We start from the raw sequence: 18,787 nt of genomic DNA on the forward strand, positions 1-18,787 counted from the left end.
TCGTGGCTGAGTGGTAGCGTCTCCGCCTCACACTCCGGAGACCCTGGTTCGATTCCCACCCAGCCCATCTTGGAAGTTGCTTTTTATTTATGGAGTGCCTGCCGTGATTTATCGCTCACGGTCAACGCCGCAAAACGCTGACGCCGACACCGACACCGACGCCGACGACACCGGCTTTTCTGCGACACGAGCTCCTTAACGCTATCGCGTTAAAATGTTGACCGGCGAATAGATTGATTTGTCGGCGCTTTAGGAATGTGTGTGAGGAGTGGTGGCGTACGTGGCCGGGTAGGGGTGGGGGGGGTCCGCCCTCCTGGGTACGTGCCTGGGCCAGGTATTCTTGAAAAGGAGCGTTCAGATATACCGGTGGTAGCAGCTTTATGAGAAAAAATGGCTCGTTTTGTTCACTTCACTTCCTCCTCCACACTCGACTTCTGCTGTTTGACTCGTTCACTTCTCTGTACCTCAACGTTCCTTGGTCAATGTAAGCAATGGTCCCACCCATTTGGTTCACTTTTTTTCTCCACAGTCGGATGCTTCGGTTGCCGACTCCTCTGTTGCCGAATTCTTGCCTTATGTTCTGTTTGTTTAGAAAAGTTGGCGGAATGTGGCTGACGCAATGTCAAATGTTCTAAAATGCAGCGCCCCCTGGCAGCCCTGTTTGTTTTGTGTTGCTGCTGCGCCATGCCTGGCGGACAATATATAAGGGGCCGCGGTAGTCGCGTTTTGGCAATAAAGATGTGAGTTCGTCACTACTAGGCGTGCTGGCCTGTTTCTTCGGTGGCTGCGTTTCACGGGCCATACTTAATTGTATCAACTGGCGACGAGGTGAAAAGGACTTCTACTGCTGCGCGCACTGCTACTTCGGATTCTACTTCTGTGTTGGATGCCAGGGACTTCGCCGCTGCTGAGACGCATCCTTTGTTGACCGGTACTGCTGCTACCGCGACGAGTCCATGTTGCTGCCCATGCTACTTTTGAAGAACGCCTTCTTGTATACTACAGCAACGACTTACACTACGGACTTTCAGGCGTTACTACGGAAAGCATCGTTACATCCTGCGACCTATTCCTCGGAATTAGAACGGCTGAGACGCTACCCGGACGCTAACCCTACTTCGAACGTTTCTGCTGCGACGCGTCCGTGAACGCCAGGTATGCCGCGCCGGCTGCGTTTCAAGTGAGTCTACGTTCCCGCACGGTTCAACCACCTGTTCAACATGCCAAATTTCGGCAGTCTCGAGCCATTCGAGGGCGGAGGAAATGACTGGCCCTGCTATGTGGACCGACTCGAAGCATTTTTCGCGGCGAATGATATCGCCGAAGACAAAAAAACGTCCGTATTTATCAGTTGTTGCGGACAGAAGACGTATTCGTTGCTTCGCAATTTAGTGAAACCCGACAAGCCGAGTGACAAAACGCTTCCACAGATTCTTTTGGTTCTTGGAAACTACTATTGCCCGAAGCCGTCTGCAGTCGTGCAGCGTTTCCGTTTCAACTCCCGAGTTCGCGCGGAAGGCGAATCTATCAGCGAGTTCATTGCGGCGCTGAAAAGCCTCTCTGAGCATTGCAACTTCGGTGCCGAACTAGAAGACATGATACGCGACCGTATTGTATGTGGTGTGAACAACGCAGACATTCAAACAAGATTACTGGAAAAAGCGGACCTCACTTTCCAGGATGCCGTGCAGACAGCCCTAGCAATGGAAGCAGCGAAAAGGGACGCCGGGGAGATTGCACAAGCTAACCCTAACGGCACCTTCTCGACTCACCGCGTCTAGTCAGGCTACGAGGTCGTCACCTGCTATCGCTGCGGGGGTGGACACCTTGCATCCGAATGCAAGCATGTGAAAACCGTCTGCAATTACTGCCACAAACGGGGTCATCTGGCGAAAGTCTGCAATACGAAACGAAAGGACAGCCAAGCCCGAGGCAGCAGCCCTCACGAGCAGCGTTCGCCCACTGCACGAAGTTCGCATGCGTCACGCAACCGCCTTCGCGTGCACACTGTAAAAGATGAAGATGCCGCTGCAGTTTCGCCTTCAGAAGTCTGCGACATGTGGCATATTAACTATGCCGAACCGCCTCCGCCTTTCACCGTCACCGTTGACGTTTGCGGCAAGCCGCTCCGCATGGAAGTGGACACGGGGCCAAGCGTCTCCGTCATTGCCAAGTCACGGCTCCTACAGCTTCTGCCTTCGGTTAATGTGCAGCCGTCGCAAGTGCTTCTGCGAAGCTATTCCGGGGAACTGAAAAAAGTCGAAGGCAAGGCTGACATCCTTGTGAAGTTTCATGGCAAGGAGGCGGATCTACCCATTTTTCTGACCGGGGACAATTCACCTACTCTGCTAGGACGCAACTGGATGCGCGAGCTGGGCATCGGCCTCTCCAATGTTGAAGTAAATGTACATGCCCATTCTGACATCAAACACCTAGTCCAAGACTTCGCAGATGTGTTCGAAGAAAGTCTTGGTACGTACAAAGGTGCTGAAGCGTCATTACATGTTCCTTCAGATGCCCCACCTCGGTTCTTCAAGCCACGCATTCTGCCATATGCCTTAACAGATGGAGTCACGCAAGAAATACAACGATTAACAAGAGATGGCATCCTTGTTCCAGTGAAAACATCCAGGTGGGCTGCACCTATTGTTCCTGTGGTAAAAAAGGATGGGCGCATTAGAATCTGTGGAGACTTTAGTGTCACCATCAACCCAGTAGCGACAGTGGACAAATATCCAATTCCAAGGATTGAGGACCTGTGGACTGTCCTTGCAGGGGGTGAGAAATTCACCAAATTGGATTTGCGTGACGCGTATCAGCAAGCAGTTCTTGATGAAGCCTCCAGAGAGTACGTCACAATTTCGACACACATGGGGTTGTTTCAGTACACCCGCTTGCCTTTTGGAGTCTCGTCAGCTCCTGCGATATTTCAACGTGAGATGGAGAACTTGCTGAGAGGACTACCACATGTGGCCGTCTATTTCGACGACATTCTTGTCACTGGTGCTAATGATGCTGAGCATTTCAACAACCTTCGTGCTGTGCTTCGTAAGCTTCAAGAATCTGGCCTCAAAGTGAAACTCCAAAAGTGTCATTTCTTCGTGCCACAAGTGGAGTATCTTGGGCACATCATCAGCAAGGAGGGCCTTTCCCCGAACGTCGACAAGGTGGCTGCCATTCTGCATGCCCCTGTGCCAAAAGACGTCAAAGAACTTCAGAGTTTCTCGGGACTTGTCAATTTTTACCGACGTTTCTTGCCTAATCTTTCTGCACTTCTTTCTTCCCTACACTCTCTTCTTTGTGATGGAAAGAAATGGGAGTGGGGGCAGGACCAGCAAGATGCATTCACAGCCTGCAAATACCTGGTAGCCTCAACTCCAGTTCTCGTACATTTCCGGCCTGACACGCCTGTGTGCCTCAGCTGTGACGCATCACCTTATGGCATAGGTGCAGTTCTGGCCCACAAAGATGCTGATGGCCGGGAACATCCCATTGCTTTTGCCTCACGGAGCTTGTCGAAAGCAGAATGAAATTACAGTCAACTTGACAGGGAGGCCCTGGCACTCGTGTTTGGTGTAGAGCGGTTCCACCAGTACTTGTGGGGCATACCGTTTGAAGCATACACTGACCACAAGCCACTTCTCGGGCTGCTGGGTGCCAACAAGCCTGTCCCTGTGCAAGCATCACCACGGTTAGTCCGGTGGCCTCTCAAGCTATCTGCGTACAAGTACGCACTGGTATACAAGCCTGGAAGAGAGCTTGGCCCTGCTGATGCTCTTAGCAGACTGCCACTACCTAACGACAGCACCACACTGCCTGTCCCTGCCGAGATTTTCATGTTGGAGGAGGCCTATCCTCGACTTCTTTCACCTGCTGTGGTGGCACGAACCACCAGGAACGATCCAGTTTTGGGTCATGTTGTGCATTCTGTATTGAAAGGAGAGAGCCTTCCAGCTGGGCCAGAGTTGAACCCTTTCAGCACAAGAAGCTCAGAACTCAGTCTCCATGAAGGCTGCCTACTGTGGGGGTCACGAGTAGTAATTCCCAAATCATTGCAGGCCCAAGTTCTTGGAGTACTTCACGCCAGTCACCCTGGTATTGAAAAAAGCAAAATGATTGCCAGGAGCCATGTCTGGTGGCCAGGTATAGACAATGACATTGCTAACAGTGTGAAAAGTTGCGCTACGTGCCAGGCTCAACAACGGGCTGCGCAGCCGGTCCCACAGATGCCATGGCCGTTTCCGCACCGACCCTGGTCACGGCTCCACATTGATTTCGGGGGACCATTTCTAGGACACACGTTCTTAGTCATCGTGGACGCTTTCTCGAAGTGGATAGAAGTTTTCCCTGTGTCATCCACATCTGCAGAGGCTACCATTTCTGCCCTGAGAATTGCATTCGCTCAGCATGGCCTTCCTGACGTAATAGTTTCTGACAATGGTCCGGCGTTTACCAGTGCACAGTACCTTGAGTTCTTAACTCAAAACGGAATTCGCCGCATGCATATACCACCGTATCACCCCGCGTCCAACGGTGCAGCAGAACGAGTGGTACAGACTGTAAAGAACAAACTCAAGAAGTCTGGCTCTGGCGACTTCAAGACACAGATTTCCAGGTTTTTATTTCATTATCGGACAACCCCACATGAAGTAACTGGTCGGCCACCATGTGAGCTCCTAATGGGGAGAATGTTCAAGACTCCTCTGGATGTCCTGCGGCCTAGCCTACAAGCATCGGTGCTATTTAAACAACTGAAACAGAAGTTGAATGCTGACAGAGGGTCACGGCAGGCTCCATTACTCCAACCAGGAGCTAAAGTGTATGCGAGAAACTTCCGCACAGGTGCACCATGGGTACCTGCCAGTGTTTCAGACGTCAATCCACCGTTGGCCCAGGTTCTTTGTCAAGACGGTTCGACATGGAGCCGACACAATGACCACTTGCGCCTTGCGCAGACAGCGCCACTTCGTCCTGCTGGAGCAGAAGTTTCTCCTCAACTGGGGCAACCGCCCATCCATTCTCCAGCTATCGCGGATGTGGTTCATGAGAGAGAACCAGCCATACCTCTGCCAGCAGCACCCGACGTGCTTCATGAGGAACAGTCGCCGGGAAGCGTATCTGGAAGTGAATGCGCCGTGGGCAACCCTGTCATGGCTGCCCCTTGCACTCCACAGTTGCGCCGAAGCACAAGAACTCGGAAACCAGTGGTCAAGTACTCCCCGTAGCATACATCTTAAGAGGGGAGGAGTGACGCAATGTCAAATGTTCTAAAATGCAGCGCCCCCTGGCAGCCCTGTTTGTTTTGTGTTGCTGCTGCGCCATGCCTGGCGGGCAATATATAAGGGGCCGCGGTAGTCGCGTTTTGGCAATAAAGATGTGAGTTCGTCACTACTAGGCGTGCTGGCCTGTTTCTTCGGTGGCTGCGTTTCACGGGCCATACTTAATTGTATCAGTGGCAAAGAAAGCTTCACTTTGAGTTGAGAGTGTATAATCAGGAAGCATCAGTCGCTATCACGTTTACTATGGGGCAGATACTATTGCGAAATAGTGTTCAAATGTGTTGCGTTCATTTAGCGTTATGAGAAAAATGTCAAACTGAATACCGAATCCAACGTATTTCTTTGCATCACTACTTCATCATCATCATCATCAGCCTGGTTACGCCCACTGCAGGGCAAAGGCCTCTCCCATATTTCTCCAACAACTCCGGTCATGTACTAATTGAGGCCACGCCGTCCCAGCAAACTTCTTAATCTCATCCGCCCACCTAACTTTCTGCCGCCCCCTGCTACGCTTCCCTTCCCTTGGGATCCAGTCCGTAACCCTTAATGACCATCGGTTATCTTCCCTCCTCATTACATGTCTTGCCCATGCCCATTTCTTTTTCTTGATTTCAACTAAGATGTCATTAACTCGCGTTTGTTCCCTAGCCCAATCTGCTCTTTTCTTATCCCTTAATGTTACACCTATCATTCTTCTTTCCATAGCGCGTTGCGTCGTCCTCAATTTGAGTAGAACTCTTTTCGTAAGCCTCCAGGTTTCTGCCCCGTAGGTGAGTACTGGTAAGACACAGCTATTATATACTTTTCTCTTGAGGGATAATGGTAACCTGCTGCTCATGATCTGAGAATGCCTGCCAAACGCACCCCAGCCCATTCTTATCCTTCTGATTATTTCCGTCTCATGATCCGGATCCGCCGTCACTACCTGCCCCAAGTAGGTGTATTCCCTTACGATTTCCAGTGCCTCGTTGCCTATTGTAAATTGCTGTTCTCTTCCCAGACTGTTAAACATTACTTTAGTTTTCTTCAGGTAAGCTAAAATGTCAAATGGTTGACAAAGAAGAGGAAGTTCCCGACAATATGTCGCCGCCCTGGCATCTGTCGAGCCCGGGAGCCCGAGATTTGACGTGAGCATAACAGCGCAGCCAGGGGCCACTGCTCCGCCATGTCGCCTGGCGGTATTGGCCTGGCGCTTTTCTCGGCGATGGTCCCATCCGTCTGGGCCAACACCACCGAGCCAGACTACAACCTGAGCACTGTGGCCACCAGCGGTGGCAGCAGCGAAAACATCGAAACGTACAGTGTTGAAGAGGAAAGCTCCTCCCCTTTTATGACCGACATCGGTACCGGTATCCTCGCAAGGCTCGCGAATCCTCCATACGACTCTTCATTGCTTGAAGAAGCCGTCGCTACTCCTACGTACGACGCCGTTAAGGAGAACATCTCCTACAATGACCAAAGCGTCGGTAGCTTCCTCACCTTCCTCTGGGCTGCCATGGTGTTCTTCTGCATCATCACTATTGTGAACACGTTGCAGCGCTGCGCGGTTTGCTGCACGGGCGAGTACAAGCACCGAGTGACGCCCAGCTACATGGCCGTCTTTGTGTTTCTTTTCGTCGTGCTCTTAATTCTGTTCCTGCTTATGACGGTGTTGCTAGTGTCACTCGTGAGTACACGCGACAGCATGGTCGACAGCGTAAAGGAGAAAGTGCCCGCCGTATTGGCGTCCACCTTCCAAGGTCTTCGCGGATTCGTCAACTTGACCGTGGCTCAGATCGCACAAAACAGGAGGACCGCGCGCATGCCTAAAGTGGGGAACGTCTTAGGAGACGGGTTCGACACTGCCTTCAAGTCCTTCGTCGCAAGTAGCGCAATGGCCGATGTCAGGATTCCGTTGCATCATGTGAGTCAGGAATGCACAAGTAACTTGCAATACCTCGGTCGCATGGCAAACACAGGTGGATATAGCCGGCTGGAAGCCAAGCTCAGAGTAAGGAGAGATCAGTGCGCTCATCTCCGTCACTATCAGGAACAGCTTTTTGAGGACGTCTCTCATGCGGTGGCCACTGTTACACGTAAGGATCGCCAGAAAGTTTTTGAAGTCCTTAGTGACTACGCTTCTATGATGGATGAGAGCGATTGCAACGTGGTGCCATCGCATAACAGCATCAACCAACTCGAAAAAGAAGTTAATGCATTTGAAGACAGCAAAGGTGCGTTCAAATCCCTAGCAGATTACGTTGAATCTGATCTTTTCTGGATTATCATCTTGCATGTTTTGAGCTTATGTCTTCTCGTCGTAGGACTTCTGATGGGTATCTGCACACACGACAGAAACATTGAACCACATGAGAGGAGTGGCTTATCCCACCTTATCGGCTGCGAGCTCACCTTAACAGCCTACGCTTTTACCCTCTTCGTTATAGTAGGCATAATCAAGTCGATGTTCATGACTATAGAAAGCACTTTGGGGTATACCTACTTCTGCGAGCCCTACCTCACTAAAAACTATGTCATCTTGGATGATGCCTTGGAAAGGTTGTGGCCAGCTAGCAACCGTAGTCATTTGTTGTCCAGAATCATGCCTTCTGAAGTCATGGAAAACTGCCAAAATGAATCAATTTCCGTTCTCGATTTGGGTCCGAAACCAAGCCATGGAAGAACTTCTCACCGACGAGGTGTGTTTCTCCCGCGGTTAAACTTGAAGGTAGTATTACAAGAATTGTCTTCAAAGCCTGAGCATGAGAGAGCTAAAGATTCATTTTCGCACACTGCAGACGTATTCATCAACGCTATACCGTCTTTTCAGAACGCTTTGTCAGCTGAAGCAAAATTCCTCAACGGGAATCGAGCGAACACCACGATTTTCCTGAACAAGTGGTCTGATCTTCGGAATAAAAACAGTGACCCAAAGATAAACAAGACTGTTATCAAGAAAGTCCTGCTCCCTATGATTCCTTCGTACTACAACCGTTTTGTAACTGACCTTGTGAACATTGCTATGCAACCGACGGGAAACACAGTCGCCGGGCGCTGCTCTCTCCTACGTGCTCTCCTTAAGTCTTTCATGGACGTCGTCTGCTACACCTACGTCCTCGAATTTGTTGGCTACTGGGCATCACTACTTCTGGCAGTCTTCCTCGCCATGCTGGTCATTCCGTTCTGCTTTATGTTGGCCAAGTATTTTTTCTGCACTCAGCGACTCATCCATGTACTCCGAAGACCGAGAAAGTCTAGAAAGGGAATGGCTGCGCACTCTCTGTCTGAATCACTAGAACGTGAGCAGACCCCCGAGCAATACGGTCAGGTGCACCCGCTCGCCAGGCTTCTGCAGATGTTCGCAGGCAGTGAGCTGCCACCTGGCACATCGCGCAGGATCGTTGCCATGTCAACAAAGAACACGTCGGTCTTGCCCACTTTGGGGCCACCTATCCATCAGATGGCCTCCTTCTCATCCCGCGTGACACAAACACCAAAGCGCCTCCATGCTGTACACTCTTCTACAAGCATCATCGCCACTGGAGGTGGTGTGCCCGTGGTAGCCGGAATTCCTGTCGCGAGCGTAGGCGCGGTTGTGGCTGCGCAGCCGGCGGCGCCCTCAATCATTCACAGTCACTCAGTCGCGGCACCTGTAGGCCACGTGGCTTCCTCCTCGGTGCACCGGACAAACTCGCTTACGCTTGTCCAGCCACACTACCACAGTCGTCTTTGCACGAACGTGGCGTCGTCGTCTCATCAGTCTCTGGTACCACCGGTCCAGGCACCGCTGATGTACGGGGCTCCAGTTCCTATGGCCTTGCCTCAGTCGCAACCTTCCTTTGTGGTGAAACCGATGCCTGTGAGTTGTTGCTCCTTCTGCATATGACGGAGCCGAAGATGCACGGGAGTGAAAAGGCGCTTGGGGCAGATGTTTAGACAGGATACAGATTTCTTTTGCCCAGGACGGAGGCTGCTAACTTCTTTTTTTATTGTTGTTATCGTGTTTATCTATAACGCTACCATATCATTCGTTGAAAGTTTAGAGCTGGTTAATACAGCGATATATTTATTTACAGCGCATATCTTACTTTGACGGAAACGTATAGAAAACTTGCGAACACACTCGCTATTCTATTGAAACCGTAAAAACATATTCGTTAAATTGCGTTCATATAATTAATCATGTTTATTGCCGAGTTTAGTTGGCCGCCAGCTGCCAACGTTTTCGTTATAGCAGTTTAGCGCTTGTTGGCTGAAATCTTGATACACAAAGCGGGCGCAGCTCCTTCAGGCTGAATGTATACAATAACATGTAACTGTAATAACCTAGTTAAGAAGTGCAAATAACTGGAGATATATATTTTCCATTTTAAGCAATAATTTCTACTTCCATGGTATTTTTGTCGGAGCTTTTCAAGATTATCAAGAGAAAACAAGAGGCAATATTCAGTTCAGGCAGCATAAAAATGGTTTTGTCGCGTCGGCGACTGCGTCTGTATTAACTGGGGTGGTTTTATTGCTCAGATTGTGTAGCTTCTCCTGATAAGGCGCCAAAATTCTGAGAACTTGACTCGCTGCCCGCTAATGGGTCGGTATTCACGATTTCAGAAGACAAGAATATGTTCAGTATAAAAGAAAAGGGGCGGGGGCGATACTTAAGAAAGACGGAAAAAATTTCGGATTATCTGGCACCTTCTCGGGGAGCTGGAGAGGGGACGTGTAAGGGGGGTGTATGTCAACGGTTTGGTGTGCAGCTATCTTCTAGAGGGAGACTGAACTTGCCTATTCCGAGTATTAACGCGACAGCGTTAAGGAGCTCGTGTCGCAGAAAACCCGGTGTCGTCGCTGTCGGCGTTGGTCGTGAGCGATAAATCCCAGAAGGCACTTCATAAATAAAAAAACATCTCGCAAGATGGGCTGGTGGGAATCGAACCAGGGTCTCCGGAGTATGAGACGGAGACGCTACCACTCAGCCACGAGTTCGTTCCTTCGAAACGGGACGAAATCGCCTCTAGTGAATGCGGTGTTGCCTCTAGAAACGTGCAGTAGATAGTTATACTGCGGTGTATATCGGTAATTATGACCATGTAACTTACAGAAGTCGCAGTTTCACGAGTAGCGAAGTACATTTCCGCTGAATTTCTTCTGCGCTCTGCGCACACGCAGAGCCATCTTGCGGCAAAAACAGAAAACCCCCTCCTCGCAATGTACGGCGCTGCCCCGACACGTGGCGCGCCACTCGCCCCATGATTAAAGCCCCTCAATCTCCCAAAGTAGCGCCATTCACTTCCCTCCTCCTCCGCTCGGCGCGGCCTCGACGGTGGCGCCGCCGGTGGTGGGCCTGCCGTAGCAGACGACGGTTAACACGCTACGGGAGGAAAACCGCGGAAAAGTTCGTTCGAGTCCTGCGGAGCAGTTTTTTCAATCTAGATCTTGCTTTGTCAGTCGGTAACTGGCCTTAAGAATGTCGTGTCGGATTTGCGGAAGAAATAGAGAAAAGCACCATTATTCAAGGCGTATTTAAGGAGTAAAGCGCGCGCACGTTGAAAGTTCGTGTTGCTGAAAACACGACACAAGCACGCGGTGTGCTCATACACGCGAGTAATTACCAGAGTTTCAAGTTTTGACAGCGTGAAGGTATGTGCACGTGGTTTCGTAGGTTAATTTACGTACCTGCAGGATGCTTTTGTTCGGCCGGCGCGTGAGAGATTCCGACTGTCTGCGGTCAGCAATGCCTGGCAGCAGGGCCGTTTCTGTTCCGCGCCTTTTACAGATGTACGTACGTAGCTCATGCACAGGTTGTGGTGGCCATGAGCAACGTTTTCACACATAGGCGGTATAGATAATTTGAACAACGTACTAGCATATGAAATCGTTATTTATTTATTACAGTGCAAATGGTTAGAATTTGATAGAAAAAAAAGAAGGAACTTGATGGGACAACTGGAAAGAGGTTCAGAAAATAATTATCCTCCTCCCCTCATTGGCACCAGCAACACTTTTGTTGAAGTGCTAATTTTATCTCTGTATACTACGTGCGTCTGTATTCTTTTGCGTTCTAAGTTTTCACAAGGAAGCAGTGTTGCGTTAACTGGAGCAGTCAAGGCACACACGACAGAAAAAAAGTTGATTCTTGGGTTTTACATCCCAACACCACGATCTCATAAGGCACGCCATAATGGGGGCTCCGGATTAATTTTTTCCAGCTGGGGTTCTTTAACGCGCCCCCAATGCACTGGACACGGGCCCGTTTTGACACGGGCGTCAAAAGAAGAGGTTGAAGGAGCCGTGGCACTTACTTCACAAAGCCGCGCGTTCTTTGCCACCTGCTCGAAGTCAGCCCGCCCGATCTTGTGAATCCACACTTTTCTTCGTTTTGCGTTGTGCCCGGCGGATGGTAAAGCAAAAAGCTTTTTGCCGTCACTGGGTCTGTTGTGGCAACCGTAGGCGCAGCAGCACGGCATCGCAATTAAGCACTCGGCCCTAACACATTGTATAAAACTACCGCGCTCCTTCAAACCGCCTGCCGTACTTACGTCGCGCAGGCCCAAGAATGGGGGTCGCAGCGCGCTGGAAAGAAAAGATATACAAAAGCGCGGCGCCTGCTCTGCGCCGGAAAGAAAAAAATATACAAAAGCGCGGGGCCTACTTTCACGTGACACAGATTGGCCAATGGGGGAGCGGAGGAGGCTAGGGCGACAGGAGGAGTGGAGGAGGAAGCGCCTGGGTGAGCGGGGTGGCGGAAAGATCTAAGAATGGCGCTACTTTTGGAAAATTGAGGGGCTTTACCCATGATCGCTTTCGCTTTCATGGCGCGTCGGGGCTCGGCTATCTGTGCCGATCGCGACGTTTGGCTGGCGTAGCGCGTTTGAGTAGGCGGTGCGAACGGGGTGCGATAACGCTGTAGCGTTCCACTCTTGAAGGCGAAGCTTAAGCGTCCTCCACTTTTGTTTCAAACAAGGCTTGGCCTAGGTTAGCGATACTATGGAGAAATATATTCTTTACTTGACATCGGCCCTGCACCTTGTGAACTACTCAGCAAAAAGTCTCACATCCACTAAGAGCAACGTTTATGCGATTTCTAGCACCACATACAGAGAGATAGAAAATACGAGTTTTTATTGTTTTATTCGCAGAGTTGAACGTCCCGAAGCACAACACTGAGGCTCTGAGAGACGCCGTGTAGCTGGAGGGCTCAGGATTAATTTTCACCACCTGTAGGGTGGTGAAAATTCATTCCACCGCACGGCTGCCACAGCCAGGAAAAAAAAGGACGAGTGTAAACAATACGCAGTAGGCATAGTACGGGTCTGCATCTCTTTGCTCATTCCGAGGAGAGGTCGGGAGTTGATCTTATTGCAGTCCTAAATGTAATCATTGATTTACATTGTTCCATAATAGAAGCGACAGTTGTACGATCACTCGGGCAATTTGCAATTAAACACAGAAGCTATTTAGACGGTGCTCTTTCCTGTCGTGTGGGATTTCCGCACTGAATGTTACCAGATAGGTATGTTTCCAGGAGTGCAAAATTAAACATTTCATGAGATCAAAGTGGTGGACGTTTGCAGCGCACAGTGATCGTTTCCAAACAGTAATTACATTAAACTTCATTTACTTGCCGTGCTTCAGGCTGATAAAAATAACGACAAATTATGGCACAGAATTAATGCAGAGTGCAGCTGACATTTCAGTCCGCCGTCAGTGCAGCGTTCGCGGTCAGCAAACACTCGGCGCGGAGTCTCAGTGTTATGGCGTTCTGCTGTTGAGCACGAGGTTGCGAATTCGATTACCCGCGACGACGACTGCATTTTTGTGGGGGCGGAGTTAAAGAAAAACGCCCGTGCGCTTAAATTGTGCACGCCGTAGTACCACGGGTGATCGAAATTAAGCCATAGCCACTCTCACTACGGCGTACTCCATAATCCACTGTGCAGTTTCGGGACCTTAAACTCCGTAATTTCATTTTTGACAGCGAGAGTGAGGACGCCAGGAAGAAGCTGCTAGTGTTTGTCACTGCCATTCAAGTCAATGCAACTTGATATATATATATATATATATATATATATATATATATATATATATATATATATATATATATATATATATATATATATATATATATATATTAATTCGCGCTTCGAGCGCTTACTTTGCAGCCGCGACATCTATATCTGCATTTGCGTTCTTGTCCTCAATCTTTTGTCTTATCGCGCACTGATAAATTGGCCCATGTAGTCCGCAAAGCGCGGATTGGAGGGATATTCACAGTTAATTATTACACCTAATTCTTATCGATCTGGCGTTTTGAGTACTACACACAAGCATGTAGTGAATAACACTGGAGACACGGTCTCTTCGTCCGACGGCATTCTTAATTGGTACTTTTCCATCTTTCTTGTGAACGAAAGAAAGAAAAAAGCACGCAGCCGCAATGTCAACAAACAGCAAGCGGAGCACTGTGTGCGAGCTCCGAGGCGGGCTTTTTCCAATGAGGGGGCGCTTTTAGCAAGGCGCAGCGGTGTCGCCTGGGCGAGGTTATCTATCTAGTCTATAAACTAGACCATCATCCTTCGATATTGAGAACCAATCCCAAGAAGACCGCTGAGATCACGCCTGAGCTTTTCTGCCGAGTTGAGATAAAGCGTAGCGAAAGTACACCATTCACTTCCCCTGTAGGCAGCAAGCGGGTTACCTCCAACCTCCACCCGTTTGGCCTGAAGCGGGACAGATGCCGCAATGTGAGGCGATGACACAATTTCCGTTGCATCTGGTTGTCTGCAGCAAACCTCGATAAAAACTGCTTCATCCGTAAAAAATTGGCAGTGGCTTAGCTCGGCTACGCCAGGATATACGCAGCGAAGGCTAAGGCATAGCATGGTTAGCCTTGGTTAATCTTGATTGCAAGTTCAGGTTAGTCTGGTTGTCTAGCTATGTTGCGGCGTTTAGCCAGTCGTTCGGCGCTCTGTTAGTCTGTTTCCTGGGCGATTCCTTTCCTCTTCATCTCGTTCCGATGTCGATTCCAGGCCTCCTCCTGCTTATCAGAATTGTCGCCGTCCATACTGCCGCCTCAACATTGGCTGCGGCGCACGCGAGCTCTCCTTTTCAATCCCCCGGCATGTTATAAGGCATGTGACGCAGCTGGCGAAGCGAGCGGAGGCGACCGCAACGACAAGGAACGCGATGTGACGTCATACCAAACGGCCCCGGCGGAAAGGCGCGGCGCTGCGCAGCGGCGGAACACCTGTGGCTCGGTGCTACTAGTGGCGCATGCGCAGTAGTGACTAGGGAGCGAGAGAGAGAGAGAAATATCCGCGGCGAGGCGCGCGTTGTGACGTCATGTGCCTCCTCGCAACACCGCTACGGCGAAATCGCAAGTTCGCGGCCAGTAAAGCTTTCGCTTTAAAAGGTATCGACGATAGTCGCTGGACAAAAGACGACGAAGCGCGGGCAAAGGCAGATGCATCACGATGACGCTCGCGACCACTGTGTTTGCTGGTGCGTAAAAGACAACGTGGACGTTCTTGGGCGATTTAACTCAGTTTCCATATAAGCCCTATTTTCGCGCGGAAAAAGGCTGAATGAATCTTGCGGGGAATATACTCTCCCAAAGGAGACTGACTGACAGAGTGGCAGCTTAAAGAAAGTCACTAATATGATCTTCGCGCAAATAAGTGTAAGCAGAGTAAAGTGTCAAATCACAAAGAAGGTCGCATAACACTTATACACGACATGTCATACACTATAATATGTCATACTTGCTCCTGCGTCACACTGTGACGGCAGGGGCAATAGGTGTGTGTAAATATTCGATGGGGTGGTCGTCATCGCGCGTGCTAGCTGCTGAGCCTGGATTGCATTTCAGTTTTGTCGCATGGGCACTGTTGGGATTTGAAACACTGACGCTTTCGCGCATCACGGCGCCAAACTGACGGATCAACCTAGTGCCAAGTGCTCCTGTATGACAGTCCTACCGCTTTCGACCTGCGCTGGGGTGGTGTGGTTGCACTATAGTTTCGTGTTGCCATCTATTGACGGCTGTCTCAGATTAAATACAGAGGATTCTAAACAAAATGATAATTTTCCTGGACCATTCATAGCAGCGACGTACATCAAAGTTTGCGCGTAAATGCACAATACAATGAAGAAAAATTCACTTAAGTTTTTAAATGATGAGATTAGCGGACACGTTATAAGTACAAAATTGAACTCAGTCAGTATTGAAAGCATTCCCTAACCTTTTACCCCTACCTCCGAGGGGAAGCAGAGAAGTATATGGATATTCAGTATAAGTATTGAATTTCTTCTTTTTTTTTAAGTTTGTCCAAAGTACTGTTTTGTGGGATACATATACACGCTTTATGAACTGTGATTTACCTTCAGGCGCAGCACACAAGTAGCAACGAACTCGGGAGAGCAGAGGCTGACAAGCAGGGCAGTGTTTATAGGCTAACAGTGACTTTTGCAGTGACTTGGATGTTACCGATTTTGCCTGCTCTAGGAACATCTCTGAATAATCTCGCTCGAAGCAAATATCCCTCTGGGTCGTTTCTCCATCAGAAGATTTACAAGAATCTCTTTGAAGACCGAAGAGCGAAACTTTTTCCGCGAACAACATTTTTCGTCAAATTTGACGCAACTTTCATAAAATCGTAGAACAGCCCTAATTTGTAAAGTTGATGGAAAATTAGGAAGTTGGCAGGTATGAACACGTCCACGAAATGCACTGCTGTTCCAGTTATCATATATCCTTACTGCATTTTTATGTACACTGTGAGAACTCAAGTCAGCCGCTGCTGAGCAAAGATTACTTTGTCTCGTATCGCCCATATGTATTAATTTGAGACATTCCTCGCAGGAACACGCGGTATTTGTGCCGGCACTGAGACAGGCTGGCATGAATAGATGTAACTATGACTGTCATCTTTTGGCCTGCTCGCTCTCGCAGGCGGTCTGCGTTCCGGTACAAGCGAGCGTTCCCGTCCAAGCGGGCATACCTGTTCAGGCAAGCCTGCCCTCCACCAGGCTGTTGACGCGCACTACAGCCGCATCAAGCGGTAGTCAGCTGAACTTGGTTGCGCCGCCAGCTGCCAGCATGATGGCAGTTGCCCAGCCGTCGACCGTGGTCTACCGCCAGGCCTACCCGGCTACTTATGCTTTGCCGTCACGGGTCTCGGTGGCGCCATCGCTGGCGGTGGCACCCGTGTACGCGCCACGCCGCCGAACCGTGTCTGTGCACAGCGTTTCCTCGTCCAGTAGCAGCGGTAGCCTCCGGGCAGTGCGGGTACCCAGAAGGACCGTCGCGTTCGCCAGACCCCAGAGGACTCTGTCCGCGCACTCGATGACGACCCACATGCACCGTCGCCTGTAGCGTATACGTTGGACGTCTGCAGTGGTGTTCGCCGGACGCAGCCGCTGTCGTGCGGCCGGTGGCCTTACGCCGCTGTGCCCCATCAAACGAGCGGTAATCGAAGGAGCCATTCCTGGAAAGGACCTTGCGCCATAAGAAGTGGTGCCGCCACGTGTTGCCTGCGCTGTGACGCAGTCGCGGTGGCCAGCATTGTTGCCACTGTCGCTTTTCAGACAGTTGTCCCTCTTCTAGGTCAGAGTTAAGGTCACCGCGCGGCAATAAAATTGCCAGAAGCCACGCTCGCGCTGGCCGTATTGGTATAACCGCGTTTTCACGTCCACCGCAATGGTTTGAATTTCGGCAACTCAGGTGGAATCCTCGATACGACGTCACATTCCGACTGCTCAACACATTAGTGAATCAGGAGCTCCTTCCAGTTTCACTGCTTCTTCATTCTGTAGCTGTTCAATCTAACCGTCTCGTGGCCGAGTGTTACAAAGCGTAAACGATGTTCGCAAAGCTATGCCTTCTAGCGTGGCAATATAACGGTAATGTACTGTATGGACGATCGGCTCTGTTTAGCGAATGGGCAATTCGTTGGGTTCTGACAATGTTTTAGCGTGCTTAAACAGAGCCCACACACTTATGAAACAGAACACACTTCAACCCGTATTGTAAACAGGGTAAGGTATTTTTAAGATTATATTCAGTCCAGTCCAATATTTTTAATTAGCTTACATATTGAATAATCATTACCCAGTTTACGACCTGGCTTCTTTAATGCATGAATATGCTACCAGGATTTCGCATCACTTTTCCCTCGGTTTGACTTCTTACACATGTACGTTATTATTATTATTATTATTATTATTATTATTATTATTATTATTATTGCTTGGACACCTCGCTGCTGTGTTGTCGTGATGGCATGCCGCTCACTATGTTTAAGGGGTACGAAGAATACGGTCTCCATATCAATACGAATTTTCATGTTTGAGAATGCTACAAAAGCAAGCACATTTATGAACATGAGGAGGACTGCGCGATTTGTTACCATGTTTAAATCTGGGGATAAAATCACAGCAGTTAACTATAGATCCGTCTCCGTTTTTTTTGCGTGTAATATATATATATGTGTGTGTGTGTGTGTGTGTGTGTGTGTGTGTGTGTGTGTGTGTGTGTGTGTGTGTGTGTGTGTGTGTGTGTGTGTGTGTGCGTGCGTGCGTGCGTGCGTGCGTGCGTGCGTGCGTGCGTGCGTGCGTGCGTGCGTGCGTGCGTGCGTGCGTGCGTGCGTGCGTGCGTGCGTGCGGGCGCGCTCGACTATCTTCGCGAAAGACTGTTTTTAACCGGGACAAGACGTCCCGCTACTACCCACTTGGTAATTTTCTGTCATCTGCCTCCGAAGGAGTGCATAGCACTGGCGACCTAGGCATGGCATGCTTCGACCTCAGGAAGGCTTTCGCCGTCGTATGCCGTGATTTGCTTGTTCACAAGATATCACAGCTCGATTTACATCACTCTCCATCACGGCACCATAGGTGATAGTTGCGTAATAGGCATTGCTATGCTAGCATCAGTGAGCACTCTACTCTATGAGGCCAGATGTTGTCGCCAAGGGTCTTGTGCTAACGGTTCTCTTCTCAGTCTTTGTGAAATATGTTACGTCACCAATACTCGTCTTTTTTGTTGTACGCTCATGCACAAGATGAAAGTGTTCAAAGCCGTGAAAAATGCACGTGACTGTGCCGTTCTTCAGGATGACATTGCCTCTGTCCTAAACTTGTCATAAACGTGTCAAAAACATACGTCTGATGCGCGAATACCGGCCGTGTTCTTTTACCGTAATGTGGTATTAATCATCGTGATATCATTGGCCAGACGTCTCACACCGTGCATACGCCAGATTTGGTGTTTACATTACGACATAATTGGTGAACGGCGCAATGCATTTCTAACCAAACCATTGCATAAGATTAACGTTGGGACCCGTGTGGTGCATAAACATTGCATGCGATTGTCCGTTGCACAGGGGCGCTATAACGTAAAACTATTCCAAACTTTTCTATTCCAATTCTGCTATCAGCCCTCCACGATTGGTCAAAAACTTTTTTCGACCGCGCCCACTTCACCTGTCTGTCACGCGACGTCACGTAAACCGCGATACCTCCCCATCTGA

General features: G+C 49.6%; 1 protein-coding gene across 2 annotated transcripts; it reads left to right on the plus strand.

The window, feature by feature from the left end:
- The first annotated feature begins 6,352 nt into the window (after nucleotides 1-6,352).
- On the plus strand, nucleotides 6,353-16,945 carry LOC135906171 (uncharacterized). Of its 2 annotated transcripts, XM_065437426.1 has the most exons (3): nucleotides 6,353-7,185; nucleotides 8,092-9,120; nucleotides 16,210-16,945. In XM_065437426.1, exons 1-3 carry the CDS (start codon nucleotides 6,448-6,450, stop codon nucleotides 16,630-16,632), a joined length of 2,190 nt encoding a protein of 729 aa, XP_065293498.1. In that variant the 5' UTR covers nucleotides 6,353-6,447; the 3' UTR covers nucleotides 16,633-16,945. The 2 variants fall into 2 exon arrangements, with proteins under 2 accessions (XP_065293498.1, XP_065293497.1); XM_065437425.1 differs by having other exon boundaries at nucleotides 6,353-9,120.
- Nucleotides 16,946-18,787: the final 1,842 nt, after the last annotated feature.

The sequence above is a fragment of the Dermacentor albipictus genome, chromosome 1 (assembly GCF_038994185.2).
Source record: "Dermacentor albipictus isolate Rhodes 1998 colony chromosome 1, USDA_Dalb.pri_finalv2, whole genome shotgun sequence".
Taxonomy (NCBI): domain Eukaryota; kingdom Metazoa; phylum Arthropoda; class Arachnida; order Ixodida; family Ixodidae; genus Dermacentor; species Dermacentor albipictus.

Bases quoted from the DNA above. Each gene is read 5' to 3' on its own strand.
- LOC135906171 (XM_065437425.1), top strand. From the start codon at position 6,448: ATGTCGCCTGGCGGTATTGGCCTGGCGCTTTTCTCGGCGATGGTCCCA. The intron at 9,121-16,209 runs GTGAGTTGTTGC...TCGCTCTCGCAG, and splicing joins TTGTGGTGAAACCGATGCCT to GCGGTCTGCGTTCCGGTACA.